Source organism: Pezoporus flaviventris, unplaced genomic scaffold (genome assembly GCF_033815535.1).
Source record: "Pezoporus flaviventris isolate CSIRO_AGI_PZ_B2104156 unplaced genomic scaffold, CSIRO_AGI_Pfla_v1 ptg000057l, whole genome shotgun sequence".
In the NCBI taxonomy this organism is placed as follows: domain Eukaryota; kingdom Metazoa; phylum Chordata; class Aves; order Psittaciformes; family Psittacidae; genus Pezoporus; species Pezoporus flaviventris.
The window spans coordinates 156,120-172,951 of NW_026892605.1; the positions used below are offsets into that span (position 1 = coordinate 156,120).

The 16,832-nt window shown below is 41.1% G+C and overlaps 1 protein-coding gene across 2 annotated transcripts in view; it reads left to right on the forward strand.

Annotated features, from left to right (window-relative positions):
• Positions 1–16,832, forward strand: part of LOC133277506 (cAMP-specific 3',5'-cyclic phosphodiesterase 4D-like) — a 96,247-nt gene that overhangs the window by 62,452 nt on the left and 16,963 nt on the right. For both annotated transcript variants that reach the window (XM_061469375.1, XM_061469376.1), the window contains exon 3: positions 13,247–13,482. In XM_061469375.1, coding sequence (XP_061325359.1) covers positions 13,247–13,482 — 236 coding nt within the window. The remainder of the gene's footprint in view (positions 1–13,246; positions 13,483–16,832) is intronic.

Genomic DNA, 16,832 nt, shown 5'->3' on the forward strand with positions numbered 1-16,832 from the left:
ATGATATCAAAGAGATGATAAGCACCTCAGAAATAAATTATGAGGAATGCCAGACAGCAACTAAGCACCTGATGTTCATCGCTCCCCCATGACCCCTGGCCACCAATCTTTCAGACAGGAGGAATAATCAGAGGGGAAAAGTGAGAAAGAAACTCATGGATGGGATAAAAATAATTAAATTTCATAATTAATTTCATAATTAAGAAGAAGTTTAGAAAATAATTGTCAGGAAAAAGAAAAAAAAAACACCCCAACAAACCAACAAAACCAAACCCAAAACAGCCTTCTTATCTCCAGGCTATATAACCCCAATTCCTTCAGATGCTCCTCATAAAGTTTGTGCTCCAGACACTTCACCAGCTTTGTTTCTCTTCTCTGGACCCACTCCAGCACCTCAATGTCTTTCTTGTAGTGAAGGGCCCAGAACTGAACACAGGATATGAGGTGCAGCCTCACCAGTGCCCAGTGGAGGGGACTGATCACTGCCCTGGCCCTGCTAGCCACACTACTGCTGATACATGACAGGATGCTATTGGTCTTCTTGGCTGTCTGGGCACAAGCTGGCTCATGTCCAGCTCCGCCAATCAGCACAGCCCCCAGGTCTCTTTTGCTGAGCAGCTTTCCAGCCACTCTTCCACAAGCCCGCAGTGCTGCATGGGGTTGTTGTGACCCAAGCGTAGGATCCAGTACTTTGTCTTGTTGAACCCCATGCAATTGGCTTCAGCCCATTGATCCAACCTGTGCAGATCCCTAGGCAGAGCTTTCCCATCCTCCAGCACATCAGCACTCCCGCTCAATTTGATGTCATCTGCAAACTTTCAGAGGGTTCACTCAATCCCCTTGTCTAGATCATTGATAAAAATATTAAACAGAGCTGGCCCTAATTCTGAGCCCTGGGGAAAACAACTTGTGACCAGCTGTCAACTGAGTCAACTTCATTCATCACTACTCTTTGGCCTGGCCATCCAGCCAGTTCTTTTTTTCCCAGCAAAGAGTACGCAAGTCCAAGACATGAGCAGCCAGTTTCTCCAGGAAATGGTGTTAAAAGCTTTACTAAAGTTTAGATAGACAACATCCACAGCCTTTCCCTCATCCACTAAACAGGTCACCTTACCATGGTAAGGGAGATCAGGTTGTTCAAGCAGGACCTAAACCCATGCTGACTGGGCTGTCCTATATGTTCTGCATGATGGCACATAACTCAAAATGGTCTGCTCCATAACCAAAGTCAGGCTGACAGGACCATAGCTCCCTGGATCCTTCTTCCAGCCGTTCTTGTAGATGGACATCGCATTTCTTAACTGTGGCATTTCACGACACAGACTCAAGTTGCTGCAGAGACTCAAATCCTCGTTTATTACCACCAAGCCCTTTTTATCCCCGTGGTCAGTACTTTCCCAACCTGCACATACATACACCGTTCAATCTCATTGGCCCCTGTAAAACTCTCTAGGTAAATGCTACACAATGTTACAGACCCTATCACAATCCCCACATCCTCTGGCCTTCAACACCCCAGCTCATCACCCCAGTGCTTGTCAAAGCACCAAGGCCTCAGAGCTCATTCCCAAACTGTTCTTCATGCGAATCTTATCTCCTTCACTCTCCACACTTAACCTCCATTAATCTGTGGCCTCCCTGGTTAGCTGGGACTGCTGATAGATGATGGAAAGTGGCTTGATGAGCACTTCTACCTGCCCCCTTAGTCCTCTTGTACGGATCCCATCCAGGCCCATAGATGTGTGTGTGTGTCTAAATGTCTAAGTGTAGCAGGTTGCTGACCACTTCCCCATGGATTATGGGGACTTCATTCTGCCCACTGTCCCTGTCCTCCAGCTCATTGAGGTGGATACCTTGTTCCAGTGCAGTCTGATTCAGTCCATGGCAGATGGTAGGGCTGTGTTTCCACCCCTGGCACAGTGGATTCCGTGTATACTGGGTACCCCTCCAGGTTAAACCAAACTGTGACCTGCACTCTGTTGCCAAAAGGATTGGGAAGAATGTGTTGGCGGTATCAATTGTTGCATGTCATCTGGCTTCCTTTGCCTCAATTCGCATTGGAATTACAGCAGAGCCAGTATGGCAGCACTCAGTGGTGGCATGATTTCATTAAGATACTCCAATATTAGCTTCCACTATCCTTTAGAATTTTTCACTGGCCATATGTGACTATTAAAGGTTGAATGAGTCTTACTCATCAGTCCTTCACTCTCCAGTTAGTGAATCAGCTTATGGATGGAGCCAGCAAGTCTTGATTGGTGTTGTATTGTCACCAGCGCACTGTCATGGTAGTAATTGGCACCTGCTGCTCTTTAACTGATAGCAATCCCATAACAAAAGGATCCTCTGAGAGTCCAGGCAAGCTAGGCAGCTGCTTGATTTTCTCTATACTCAAGGCCAAAAAGCCCATTGATACCCTTTCGGGCCCTTGAAGTACCCTTTCATATATTAGTCTGTGCCAAGGATATTTGGAGCCTCCAGATCAGGCACAATAGGTTGCTTCTGTCATTCATTTCAGTTAGGTTTACATGAGCCTCTGACACAGACAGGTCTTGGTATCCTCATCCCATTCTAGAAGTACAGATATACTGCCCTTTTGTAATCTGATGGTGTTAGAATATACTGTGCACTAGTGTCCACCAGAGATTTATGCTACCATGGGGCTGATGTGCCAGGTCATAAAACCCACTCAAAACACTAAGCTTGGTTGTCCCTTTCCTCTGCCTGCCTCAAGGCAGAGCCTTTCTGGTCCTCGTTGGAGTCTTCATTACTTAATTTGTAACTACAAACCAGAAGTCTCTTCACTGGGGTCAAAAGTATGATCAGCCCCTCTGCTCTTCCCAGCAGGCACTGGAGTGGTAATTTTCCTAGATAGATACCTTTTTGCTGTTGTTTTTTCTTGCAGTTCCTATAAAACTTCTAGTCTTCAGGTAGGTTCACCATCTCACTTCCTCATGTCCTCCTCCCTGGTTATGCATGTAGAACCACAAGGTAACGTGTGCATCACTAGTACTTGAACAGAAAAAGGCTGATTCTTAATAGCTGAAGCATTGGTCAATGTGGGTAAGGAAGATCCACCATTATGGAATTTCTGGAACAGTGAATCAGTTTCTCTATAGCCAAGACTGTAGGGAAGAAGTGAGATTCTGTTTGAATTCTTGGATTTGGCTGGCTAATCCATCCACAGCTGGTACCTCTGAGTCTGTCCAACTCATTATCTCCAGGATGTTTGCATACAACATTGGTGTACTTTGTATGAACTTCTACCCACATCGACTGGGTAGACTAGATTCTATCCAGGTTTCTGCATACCTGGTTGTCATCTAGGTTGCTATTAGCCACCTCCAACAAAGATACTGGATACCTCTCTCAGTGGTCCATTTTCTTTGGGAATTTGTAAGATTTTTCTTAAGGGCATACCTGTTCTTCACACTTGACAGGAATCATCTCTAAAGAGAACACTCTCACCCATTTTACAGTCCCTTTGTTAATGGCCTTATTGCTAGCAAGGAATCCCAGCTGCTGGGCTACCTTACTAGTTCCTGACTACTGGCCCAAATATTCCAGCATCAGAGTAGCCAGCTAAGAATTTTCTTGCCAAGTTGGTGGCTGAAACCTTTTTGCATATGTTGCATCTCACCTAGGGGTAGGGATTATGTGGTTTCTGTCTCATTTATGATTTCAGCCCCTTTCTCCTCCTGTTCCTGTGAATGTTCTGCTGCGGCACCGGCTGTCTCTTCTTCATTCTTTCTCCTGCTCCCTCTTAGGAGAAGCTTCTTCATCCCTTACTAAATGAGTTGACTTTCACTTCCATTGTTTCTTTTTAATTATAATTGTGCGTGCAATTGTAGTGCAAGCCAGGACTTGTGTAATGTGCAGTAAATAAAACATGCAGTCACAGTCAACAATGAAGGTAAATAAAATATTAAAGAGCTACTCATTAGTTGAGATGCATCAATTTTGTGCAATAAATAAGGCAGTCATCTTCTTGGAATATAGCCATATTGATCATGCTATTAACCACTGTTTTGTAATGTGTAAACATAAGAACATTGAATTGAGGTAACACTTGTGGTTGTTAAGCTTCCATTTTCTAATATTTAGGTATATGATTCTGCAAAACTTCTTAGTGCTGTTTTTTATAAGTTTTGGTTTACGTTGTATAACCATGCCAGTAGGTAACTTAATTTTAACTTTGATTTTCTTTGTCTAAAACAATGTTCAGATGGGCTTATTTGTGCCCTTACACAGATTTTTTTGGTATTAAAATTAAACTTTGACTGTAGTTTAAGATATTTTTACAAATCAAAGTAATTGTGTCCTCTTCTTAAATGAGGAAATAGTTATTATAGTAATACAGTTTTATTTATGGTGCAGACATATTTTTCTCTCTTTTGATATATAACATTCAGTTTTGTCCAAATCTGAGTCGTTCTTGTGCTATGTCTTAAGTAATTGGAAAAGCCTTCCTTAAAAAAAACTTGTAAGAAAAAGTGTACAGAGGTGGTAGTTGCCAACAGTTTTACTTTTGATCTGTTGGTCAGTAAGTGCAGAGCTAACTGGATATCATAGCTATCTTTTACTCAATGAAGCAGTTAAAAGTCCTTCATAGAGCATCTACCAACAAATATAAGGAGAATCTAATAGTAGTACTGACATTGCTGGACAACCTATAAAAGTACTAACATGGTGAAAGTAAGAACATTTCAGGAGGAATGGCAAAATCTATGTTACAAGATAATGGAAAGTAACAAAAACAACTAGAAACAGGCAGAAGCAACCAGGTAAGCACCTTCAGTGTAAGTCTGTAACAAAGCAAAGGAAGAGGTCTTTATTATATACAAAAATAAATGAAAAGAAAAATATATGTTAAAAGGAAGAAGAAAATTACTGAGCTAAGAGGAAATGGATTATGTCAGTATCTGGGTTATTTTTTTTGGGGGGGGGGGGTAAATTATAATGTTACCTTATGGTCCTAATAAAAAAGATATCAAAAGTTTAGGCTTTGAGGACTCTAAGGTTAAAGGGCAATGATTTATTTGTAAGTAGCATAAAACCTGTCACTTCACAGAGTGAAAAAGCAGAGTCTAACATGGTTAGTATGAAAAATTTGATGCAAATAATTCCCTAATGATCACATTATAGTTCTTGAAAGCAAGTAAAAAGGCTACTTTCCTAATATTGAAAGAAATTTCTATTAGATATGTATTAAAACGCAGTTCAAAGTAAACATTTTAGAGGATATAATCCTAAACTAAGGTCAAGATTAAAACAGTTGGAAAGACAAGAAGAAAAAGAAAAAAAAAAAGTGTGCAGTGCAAGTTCATTCAAGCAAATATGAGTTATCACCTGTTGCTTCTGTGAACTCATGTGCAGACAGCATCATGTATGTCATTTGAATGAACTAGAACATTATGCCTACAGTTTAGAAAAGTTGAAACATGCTAGTGAAGTAATTCCATGGTAGCATCTCAAGTTGTGGCAAATTCTTTTTAACAAAATAGATTTTGCCGTGTTTTATCTCTTTAGAGAAGAGATTCAGAGCAGCCCTGTGGAGAAGGACTTGGGGGTGTTGGTTGATGAAAAAATGAACATGAGCCGGCAGTGTGTGCTTGCAGCCCAGAAAGCCAACCGTATCCTGGGCTGCATCAAAAGGAGTGTGACCAGCAGGTAGAAGGAGGTGATCCTGCCCCTCTACTCTGCTCTCGTGAGACCCCACTTGGAGTATTGTGTGCAGTTCTGGTGTCCTCAACATAAAAAGGACATGGAACTGTTGGAACAAGTCCAGAGGAGGGCCACATGGATGCTGGGGATGGACTTTTCATCAGGGACTGTAGTGATAGGACAAGGGGTAATGGGTTAAAACTTAAACAGGGGAAGCTTAGATTGGATATAAGGAAGAAATTCTTTACTGTGAGGGTGGTGAGGCAGTGGAATGGATTGCCAAAGGAAGTTGTGAATGCTCCATCCCTGGCAGTGTTCAAGTCTGGGTTGGACAGAGCCTTGGGTGGCATGGTTTAGTGGGAGGTGTCCTTGCCCATGGCAGGCGGGTTGGAACTATATGATCTTAAGGTCCTTTACAACCCTAACTATTCTATGATTCTATGAAAACTCTTATGCTTTTGTCTATGGCTTCCCATCAACAACTTCCCAGGTTATCATGTAATGAATGTGAGGTGTGCATTAAAACCTGACTTTAAAATTGCATTCTATGAGCAACTAGCAGCCAAGGACTATATACAAACTTTAACCGATGGGTTTAACTAATCTTTTATCATAAAATTTTTATTTCCTAAGGTTGATAAGTGGTTACAGTCATACTGTTTTCATGAGTTTCCTTTTTGAAAGGCAGGCTTCTTATGGGTTATTGGCATGGAGAGTCTTAGATCTTGCCCAGTCTTATGAGTCTATATTTTTCCTTTTTTGTCAGAAGATCACATACAGTTAAAGGACTTTACAAGAAACACTTAGCAAGCCCTGTCCTGCATCTGTACACCCACCATCATTGTTTTATATTTCTTTCTGTCTTTAGTTCAGAACCATGATTTTTCAGTAGAAACCAGAATTTTATGAACATATAAAATATATAAATTCACTGATTGCTAGGAATTTTGAAATTATTATTTACTTATCCATGGTAAAGAAAGAAGAAGAGCTATAAATGTCAGATAAAACAAGAATCTCCCCCCCTGCCCCTTTATTGTGTAAAATCTGTCTTAGCGGACTACACTCTTAAAAAACACTAGTTTGGATTTCAGTCAGGAAACCTGAGCAGCGTGTAAAGGCTGCTAGGTCTTTCCTACAGTAGAAAACCAGTTCCACTGCAGGGATCAAAAGTGTAGAGAGTGGTGTCTCAGCATCTATATATTTCCTGATTTAGATGCCTAAGTATTTGTACTTGAATCAGATTTGTACTTCAATCTTTTTCCATAAATGGATTTAATCTTCCATTGTCCTCCAAATATACATCAGGTGTCTATTGCTTGATTTCTCTGAAGTTTGACTTTAATGTTTGGGTTGGAAGTCTTTCCTTTCCCTTATGGTTTTCTTTAATTTTTGCATATGATTTTGTCCTGTGAGCTCACTTTCTCTGTTCAACTGTCACATTCGGATTGTCTATGGCTGCAATTCAAGTATTTTTATGATTTTCATAGCATCCCAAAAAATGAAATGATAAAGTGACTTAAATAGCCTCATGTAGCAGATTATTTTTAGCTCTGATATCAGCATTTTTCATTTCTTGCAGGGCTATAATTAATTTCATTATTATTTTTAATTTATTCAGATGTCTTGAATATCCACTATGCACACACTGAAAATGCAAGCCTGAATTTAAACTTCTCCTTGGATGACTGTAACACAATAATTCTCGTAGAATTTTCACAGCAATTGATTTTGTTGTTAATTTGCTTCAGAGTACGTATATTAATGCCTACCATTTTATAATCTTTGTTTTCTTAAACTACATCACAGCTAGATTAAGAAAGACAGCTAAATTATGAATATAAATTTTGTGATTAAAAATCTAATTAGAAGGTGTTTGCCTACAGCAATTGCTGAAGCTCTGAGTATAAACTGAGCTTATTAACATTAATGTGGTGGGTTCACTCTGGCAGGTGCCCACCAAAGCTGCTCTATCACTCCCCCTCCTCAGCTGGGCAGGGAAAAAGACATAATTAGAGGCTTATGGTTCAAGATAAAGTCAGGGAGAGGTGGAGAGATCACTCACCAGTTACTGTCATGGGCAAAATAGGTTTGACTTGGGGAAAATTAACTTATTAGTAATGAAATCAGGAATAACATAAGGAGAAATAAAAGCTAAATCTTAAAATACCTTCCCTCCACCCCTCCCTTCTTCCTGGATTCAAATTTGCTCCCTATTTCTCTACCTTCTCTACTTTAGCAGCACAGGGGGATTCAGTGGTAACTTCGTCACATGCTGTCTCTGCTGCTTCTTCCTCCTCAGGGGAGAGCTCCTCACACTCTTCCACTGCTCCAGCATACGGTCCCTCCACAGGAGACAGTCCTCCATGAATTTCTTCAGCTGCTGTGGGGATCTGTTACAGACTGCCTGATCAAGGAGAACCTGCAGATGAAGAACTCCATAGACATATAGGAAAAGCCTCACGCTCGCAGGCCCTTGTTCTCATGGGTGACTTCAACCACCCTGACATCTGTTGGAAGGACGGTAGGGCCCGGCACAACCAATCCAGGAGGTTCCTCGATTGTGTAGAAGACAACTTCCTTCTGCAAGTAATAGAGGAGCCGACAAGGAGAGGTGCCATGCCTGACCTCGTGCTCACCAACAGGGAAGGGCTCGTTGGAAATGTGACGCTCCAGGGCAGCCTTGGATGCAGTGATCATGAGATGGTCGAGTTTGAGATCCTCAGGACAGTGAGAAGAGCGTGCAGCAAGCTCACTGCCCTGGACTTCAAAAGAGAAGACTTTGGCCTCTTCAGGAACCTACTTAGGAAGATTCCTTGGGATACAGCCCTAGAGGGCAGGGGGGGGCAAGACTGTTGGTTGATATTCAAGGATCACCTGCTACAAGCTCAGGAGTGTTGCATCCCAACTAGAAGGAAGTGCAGCAGGAGGGCCAGGAGACCTCCTTGGATGGATAAGGAGCTGCTGAGGAAAATTCAAATGAAAAAAGAGGCTTATAATATGTGGAAGCAAGGACAGGAAGCATGGGAAGAGTATAGGGATGTTGTCCGGGAAGCTAGGGACCAGGCTAGGAAAGCTAAGGCCCAGTCAGAATTAAACTTAGCCAGGGGTATTAAGGATAACAGGAAGGGATTCTACAGGTACATAGCAAATAAAAAACAGACAAGGGAGAATGTAGGCCCCCTCAGGAAGCTCTTGGGAGAACTGGCTACACAGGATTTGGAGAAGGCTGAGGTTCTGAATGACTTCTTTGCCTCAATCTTCACTGGCAAATGCTCTGACCAAACCATCCAAGTCTTGGAAGGCAGATGCAGGGACTGTGAGAATGAAGACCTTGCGCCCACTGTAGGAGAGGAACTGGTTTGAGACCATCTTAAGAACCTGAACGTGCACAAGTCCATGGGACCTGATGAAATCCATCCACGAGTCCTGAAGGAGCTGGCAAATGAAGTTGCAAAGCCACTGGCCATCATATTTGAGAAATCATGGCAGTCAGGTGAAGTTCCCAATGACTGGAAAAAGGGAAATATAACCCCCAATTTCAAGAAGGGGAAAACAGATGACTCAGGGAATTACAGAGCAGTCAGTCTCACCTCTGTGCCTGGCAAAATCTTGGAGCAGATTCTCCTGGAAGGCATGCTAAGGCACATGAAAATCAACAAGGTGCTTGGTGACAGCCAGCATGGCTTCACTAAGGGGAAATCCTGCCTGACCAACTTGGTGGCCTTCTATGATGGGGCTACAGAACTGATGGACAGGGGTAGAGCAGTTGATGTCATCTACCTGGACTTGTGCAAAGCGTTCGACACTGTCCCACATGACATCCTTGTCTCTAAATTGGAGAGACTTCAATTTGATGGATGGACCACTCGGTGGATAAAGAACTGGCTGGATGGCCGCATGCAAAGAGTTGTGGTCAATGGCTCAATGTCCAGCTGGAGACCAGTAACGAGTGGTGTCCCTCAGGGATTGGTGTTGGGACTGGTCTTGTTCAACATCTTTGTCAGTGACATGGACAGTGGGATTGAGTGCGCCCTCAGCAAGTTTGCCCATGACACCAAGCTGTGTGGTTCGGTTGATATGCTGGAGGGAAGGAATACCATCCAGAGGGACCTTGACATGCTTGTGAGGTGGGCTGATGCCAACCTTATGAAGTTTAACCATGACAAGTGCAAGGTCCTACACCTGGGTCGGAGCAATCCCAGGCACAGCTACAGGTTGGGCAGAGAAGAGATTGAGAGCAGCCCTGCAGAGAAGGACTTGGGGCTGCTGGTTGATGAAAAAATGAACATGAGCCGGCAGTGTGTGCTTGCAGCCCAGAAAGCCAATCGTATCCTGGGCTGCATCAAAAAGAGTGTGACCAGCAGGTCGAAGGAGGTGATCCTGCCCCTCTACTCTGCTCTTGTGAGACCTCACCTGGAGTATTGTGTGCAGTTCTGGTGTCCTCAACATAAAAAGGACATGGAACTGTTGGAACAGGTCCAGAGAAGGGTGGTGAGGATGATCAGGGGACTGGAGCACCTCCTGTATGAAGACAGGCTGAGGAAGTTGGGGCTGTTCAGCCTGGAGAAGAGAAGGCTGCATGGAGACCTCATGGCAGCCTTCCAGTATCTGAAGGGGGCCTATGGGCCTATAGGGATGCTGGAGAGGGACTCTTCATTAGAGGCTGTAGTGGAAGGACAAGGAGTGATGGGTTAAAACTTAAACAGGGGAAGTTTAGATTGGATATAAGGAGGAAATTCTTTCCTGTTAGGGTGTTGAGGCACTGGAATGGGTTGCCCAGGGAGGCTATGAATGCGCCATCCCTGGCAGTGTTCAAGGCCAGGTTGGACGAGGCCTTGGGTGATATGATTTAGTGTGAGGTGTCCCTGCCCATGGCAGGGGGGTTTGAACTATATGATCTTAAGGTCCTTTCCAACCCTAATAATTCTATGATTCTATAACCCACGTTCTTCCCATGGGCTGCAGTTCTTCATTAACTGCTCCAGCATGGGTCTCTTCCATGGATGCAGTCTTTTAGGAACAGGCTGCTCCAGTATGGGTCCCTTCCATGTGGTCACAATTCTTGCAGCAAACCTGCTCCAGTGTGGGCTCCTCTCTCCACAGGGCCACAGCTCCTGCCAGAAGCCTGCTCCAGCACAGGCTTCCCACAGGGTCACAGCCTCCTTCGGGTATAAATCTGCTCCAGTGTGGGGCTCTCCATGGGCTGCAAGTGGAGATCTGCTCCTCCATGGATGTCCATGGGCTGCTGGGGCACAACAGCCTCAGCATGGGCTGCACCATGGGTTGCAGGGGAATCCCTGCTCCAGCACTGGAGCACCTCCTCCCCTCCTTCCGCACTGGCCCTGGTGGCTGCAGAGCTCTTTCTTACTGTCCTGGGTTCAGCAGTAGCAGTCATTTTTCTCCTTCTTAGTAGCTGGTGCAGTGCTGTGTTTTTGACTTTCAGTCTTGGAACAGCACTGATAACAGCGATGGTTTTAGTTGCTGCTCAGTAAGGACTTTGTGAGCCTCATGCTCTGCCAGGGAGGAGGGGAAGCCGGAAGGAAGCAGACAGGACACCTGACCCAAACTAGTCAAAGGGGTATTACATACCACAGCACGTCATGCCCAGTATATAAACTGGGGGCAGTTACTTGTAAGGGCTAGATCACTGCTCGGGTCAGGCTGGGTATCGGTCATTGGGTGGTGAGTGATTGTATTCTCCTCCCTTGTTATTTCCCTTGTCTTTATTGGTAGTAGCAGTAGTGGCTTGTGTTATACCTTAGTTACTGGACTGTTCTTATATGAACCTGTGGGAGTTACATTCTTTCGATTCTCCTCCCCATCCCTCTGGAAGCCGGGGGAATGAACAGGGAGGAGTGAGCGAGTGGCTGTGTGGTTTTGAGTTACCAGCTAGGGTTAAAACCGTGATACTCACGCTTATTGTCACTCTTCTCTCTGGCTGCAGTTGCTCCTGCACAGGAACTTTTTCCGTTTCCTATGTTGCCCCAGAGGTGCTACCCCTGTCACTGTTTTGACCTCCGGCCAGTGGTGGGTCCATCTTGGAGCTGGCTGACATTGGCTCTATTGGGCATGGCAGAAGCTTTTGGCAGCTGCTTATAGAAGCCATCATTGTAGCTTCACCCCACCCCTCCAAAAAAAAACACCAACTTTGCCATGCAAACCCCATATAATTACTTATCAGGAAAGGTGTTTCATTAATGGTTCTCCCTGAGTGTACTGAATCATAGAATCATACAGTGGTTAGGGTTGGAAAGGAGCCTAAGACCCTCCCATGGGCAGGGACACCTAAATACATTGCTGTGCAAGCTTTTCTTGCAGGTTTGTATCAACCCTCATGAGAGAGGTCAAATTGAAGCCATGGCTGTGCTGTAACTGGAGGTTTGATTGTAAATTATGGGCACTGTATAGCTTGCTTTATTTGGTATACCATGTGTGCTGTAATACACATGTGAACTCTAGTTTGGCAGAGGCAAATACTCAGTGTAACTATCTTAAATATTGTACTGGGACTGTGAAACTACTAATGCATGACTTATGTGGAATAATACATACCTGTATTTGCTGTATTCCTGATTCTTCATTTAGATATAAGAAATCTCTTGACTTGCTCAAAACTTGGGTTTCTTCAAAGGAAAGTAATCAAGTCAATAGGTGCAGACTCTAATATCTGTGCTAGGGAATTTATCAGGTAATGGTAAAAGACTGTGTAAGACATGGAGAAAAAAAGCCAATTTCTTCTTATTATTACAACAGGCTTCTCAGAATATCAGTGTTCTCAGAAATGTAATTCTTTGACAATTTTCTCTCACAACTGTGAGCACTTTGTTAAAAGTTCTGAAAACTCTCTGAAGACATCTTCTCTCCTTTAATTCAATATATTTGGAGATTTTTTTTCTCGGATTGGATTTCTCTGATTTCTTCCATTATTCCATGACACAGGAAATATTACCAGTGGTGTAGATGATTAAATAAACAATAATGTTTATTAATGCTTAGATTTCACCCTGATCTTAGGAGGTTCTGATATTCACTGTTTCTAAGCACTATGGTGCTTGCTTTAGGTATTTGTCACTTACTACTTAACATGAAATTGCCTTGAGCAAGAGAGAAAGATGGGAATTGGAAAAGCTGAGAGAATTTAACATGGATTTTCTACTCTTTTCACATTGAGAGTTGTACAGTTGCAAATCTCTGACTACTACTTTTATTTTATTATTGGTATTTGGACTTTCATTTCTTCCAAAAGGTAGATGATAACCTGTAGCAAAGCAAGCATATTGTGGGAAAGAAACTTGCTCAATGCAGGTGACAGTTGTCCCCTCTACGGGTATGAGTACACATTTTAGATAGTAACGTGTTAATCTCATAATAAAATACCTTTGTCTTTCCTTTTAAAACACCAAATTGTCTAGACCCTAGAAACCTTTTACTGCATTTTTTCATTTTCATTTTCTCAATAATGACGGTATAAATGATATTTGTAAGAAAGTAGCTTATGAAAAGGAATTAAAAGAGTTATCAAATTAACATTATAGGTATTTTCTTACATGATGGATAATTTCTTTTACATTGACCATAGGTTTCAGAAGAAGCTCTGCATCACAGCACTGAGGATGAAGAGTCTTCCCAGGGAATGGAGCCCTATCTTGTGCGCAGATTATCATCCCGTAACATCCAGCTTCCTCCACTGGCTTTTAGACAGTTAGAACAGGCAGACTGGGATAAAAAGAATGATACTGATGTTATCGCAAGGCCCACGACCCTTCCACTGAGGATTCTTCCTCTCATTGCTATTACGTCTCCTGAGTCCAGCAGGTAAGGTCTAGCAATTTCTTGATTTGATATTTTCAGTGGCAGGTGGAGGACAGCAGATGCTGCTTCTAGAACAGAAATTTATTTCTTTCCTAAATCCCCTAAATAAATGAAAAAGAAGAATAAAATATGAATATGCAAATTTGTGCCTGCCACTTGATTATACTGTTTGTAAACCTTTTGGTCATGTCCAAATACAAACACTAGAAAGTATTTTCTCTGGACATTACTAATACTATATATTCAGAAAGTAGACTTCTGGAGTCTTGAATAACCATTTTTTTTAAATATAATAAATATAGGAGCCTTTTTATACACAGACAAATTTTCACGATACAGTTTCAAAACAAGTTCCAAGGATTCACGAGAGGCTTTTCCATACTCCTGTATAACTACATTATTTTAAATGTAAATAGTTGAACATATTTGGTTATAGTTGATTTGTATTATAGTTGCTTCATATTACATATGTGGCTTCTTGCATTATGCACATTTTTTAGAGTAAACTTTCCTGTTCTTAAATGTTTCTAACACCATCTTATTTGCTCTGTTTATTTTCCAAAATGTGAATTGTTTAGTGTGAAATTGTTCCTTAGAAGGGTGGCAGTGGCAATGCAGCTGTTTGGTAACCTGAGAATATATAAGGAAAAGGAAAGGCAAACACGCTGAGAGCTGAAATGCAGGACTTGACTTAGGAACTTTTGGATATATCTTCAGAGACAATATTGTATTCTGAATAATGCAACTGCAAAGAGAATGTAGGACTTGCAGTGCATTAAAAAAAATATAAGTATTTATGAGGGTGCTATGTCCAAAACCATCTAATACTAACTTTAATATCACCTCTGAATCTTATTTCCATATAGATTTTTTTTTTTTTTGAATAATAGAGATCAATTCTTGAAACATGCTTATAGAAACAGTGACTACATCCATAGAAGCATATAGACAGATTGTTTACAAATGTAAATATTGTTTGGAGAGATAAAAAAAATGTCAATTAGTAAAGTTTTGAAGATAAATTATCATGAGTTTTTTGTTTTCTATCCATGGAGGCTGGAGAGAAGATTGGTCTGAGATATGGAAGGAAAAGAAGTATAGGTGGAATGATTATATTTCAGATTCCTGGCTTTTCCAGATTTTAGAGTATTTGGCTTTGAAGCTTCAATGGGATTTTAGATGCCCTGTGAAAACTGTGTAACACACTGAGGGTCCTCTGTTTTTTTTAGCTTTCATAACACTAAGTGAAGAAAACATTTATGCTCCTGATGTGATAGAAGATCAGAAAGCAGAATAAAAAATATTACTTCTGTCCTATGAAAATGTCTAAGTGATTACAGATTTTTGGAAACTGCATTTTTTTCTAGGCTGGATTGAAATTTGCAAGAGCAAGCAAAACAGTTTGAATGGTATTTGGATAACTAACAAACATAATATGTACTGGTTATTATGGGTAGCTACTTGCTGTACTTGGAGAATGATTGCTTCTGTGAGAGGCTTCTCTAGGCTAAGAATCTGTCATAGGCATTAAGAGATAAGTTTGTATCCTGCCTATGATATTCATCCTACAGTTGGTATAATGTGTTTTGGAACTGGACAAAAAATGGTTTATCTTCAAGTAATTATATTTCTGAGAGAGGCTGGGAAACAGCAGATCTACAGATTGTTGAATGGAACTGCCAGGCTGTTAAAGCAAACAAACGAACCAAAACTGAACAGAGCAGCAGAAGCAATTACAATTTCGGTGCTTCTTTGCATAAAATCTTCAGCTTTTATGATTCCTTCTTAGCTAAAGAGCAATTACGCTGCTACAGGAAGAATATTGTTCAGGAAATTAAATTTCTCTAGCTGTTTTGTGCCATTTTTCAGTTATTAGCTCTCTCAAGCAGCTATGCATTCCCCGTTTACGTGCTTGTAATGCCAGCAGAAAAGCTGGAGGAAGCTATCGTTTTATTTGGCATCTTGTCCCCGTAAAAGTACACAAACGTAAGGGACCTATTATGTCTGTGGAAATGCTTAACTCCTTTGCCTTTGAATGTATGGAAATGTGCTGCTGAGAAAAGGAAACCTCTGTCTTCAGTAGGTAGGTGAAGGCAGAAGAACAATTCTGCTACAGAAATTCAGTCTGATGTGGAAAAATTTCACCACTGAAAACACTACAAATTATAAATGTATGTTTTTTAAGGAATATGCTAAAAAAACCAAACATAATATAAAGTATCTTACACTGTGATTCAAAGCTAAAACCAGTGAAAATGTATGTAGTTTTTAAAATAAAGTATGCATTTCGTTCCTGACATGCACTTACATACACACACTCCCCTTTTCACTTTTTCTCTCTTTTTATTGTTAGGATGTCTCCAGATCATTTCTGGTTTTATGTTAGCTTTGTATGACCAAGCTACACTAATTCAAAAAAAGCTCTTAAAAATTCCCAAACAACACAGCAGAGTATATGAAAAATTAGAAATAAACTATTCCGTAATGTTTTTCTAAATCTTTCATCCTCTTTTAAACTCTTAGTCTTCTGACTCTAAGGAGACAGCAAAGTGTCTTGTCATTCCTTTCACTCTTCTAATTTCTTTCTATGCATGAAGAGATACAGATTCCAAGTTTTTCTAACCCAGGCTAAACTGAGACAATAATAAAGATCATCATTAAGATGAAGGTTTATATCTTACATTTGCTAACAGGAGTTATAAAAACTAGTGCTTACAATTTGATAGACTCAGCCTGCAGCTGGTAGCAACAGTTATATTTATGAAATGTAACAATTGCCAGACCTTCTATGGGGAGGATTTGAAACAGGCAGGCAATTGCTTTTGATGTTTTAGTTCTTATTTTGTTTTATTTTATTTTATTTTAATAAGCATTATATTTACCTTGCGTATATAGCATATTAAATGTCGTATTTTGCTGTAAGCTAGGTTAGCTAGGGTATTTGCAGTGTGCTTGTGACCATGTGTTTTAGATTTTGCCAGTTTTCCTCAAGTAACTGTAACTAAGTTTATCAAAGGTTTTGATGTAGGTAACAGTTATGATGCCATTTACGATGGGATGTGCAGACAAGAAAGTACTGACAGAAGAATACTTTTGCTTTTGCCAAAACATCTGGTATTAAAAGGGCAGGGGACTGTTCTACATGAGAACTTATTTGTTTGAGGAGATTTAAGATATTTGATCTTAACTCTTTTATAGTAACTATTTCAAAGAAGGTTTACTTTCCTCTACATTTGTTTTGCCCAATAGCCACAGATCCCACCCTGATTCAATACTCAAGCTAATATTTATATTGTGATAGCAAATGAGATACTGTAAATTTAATTTCTTCCTTCAAACACTTGGATGTGATT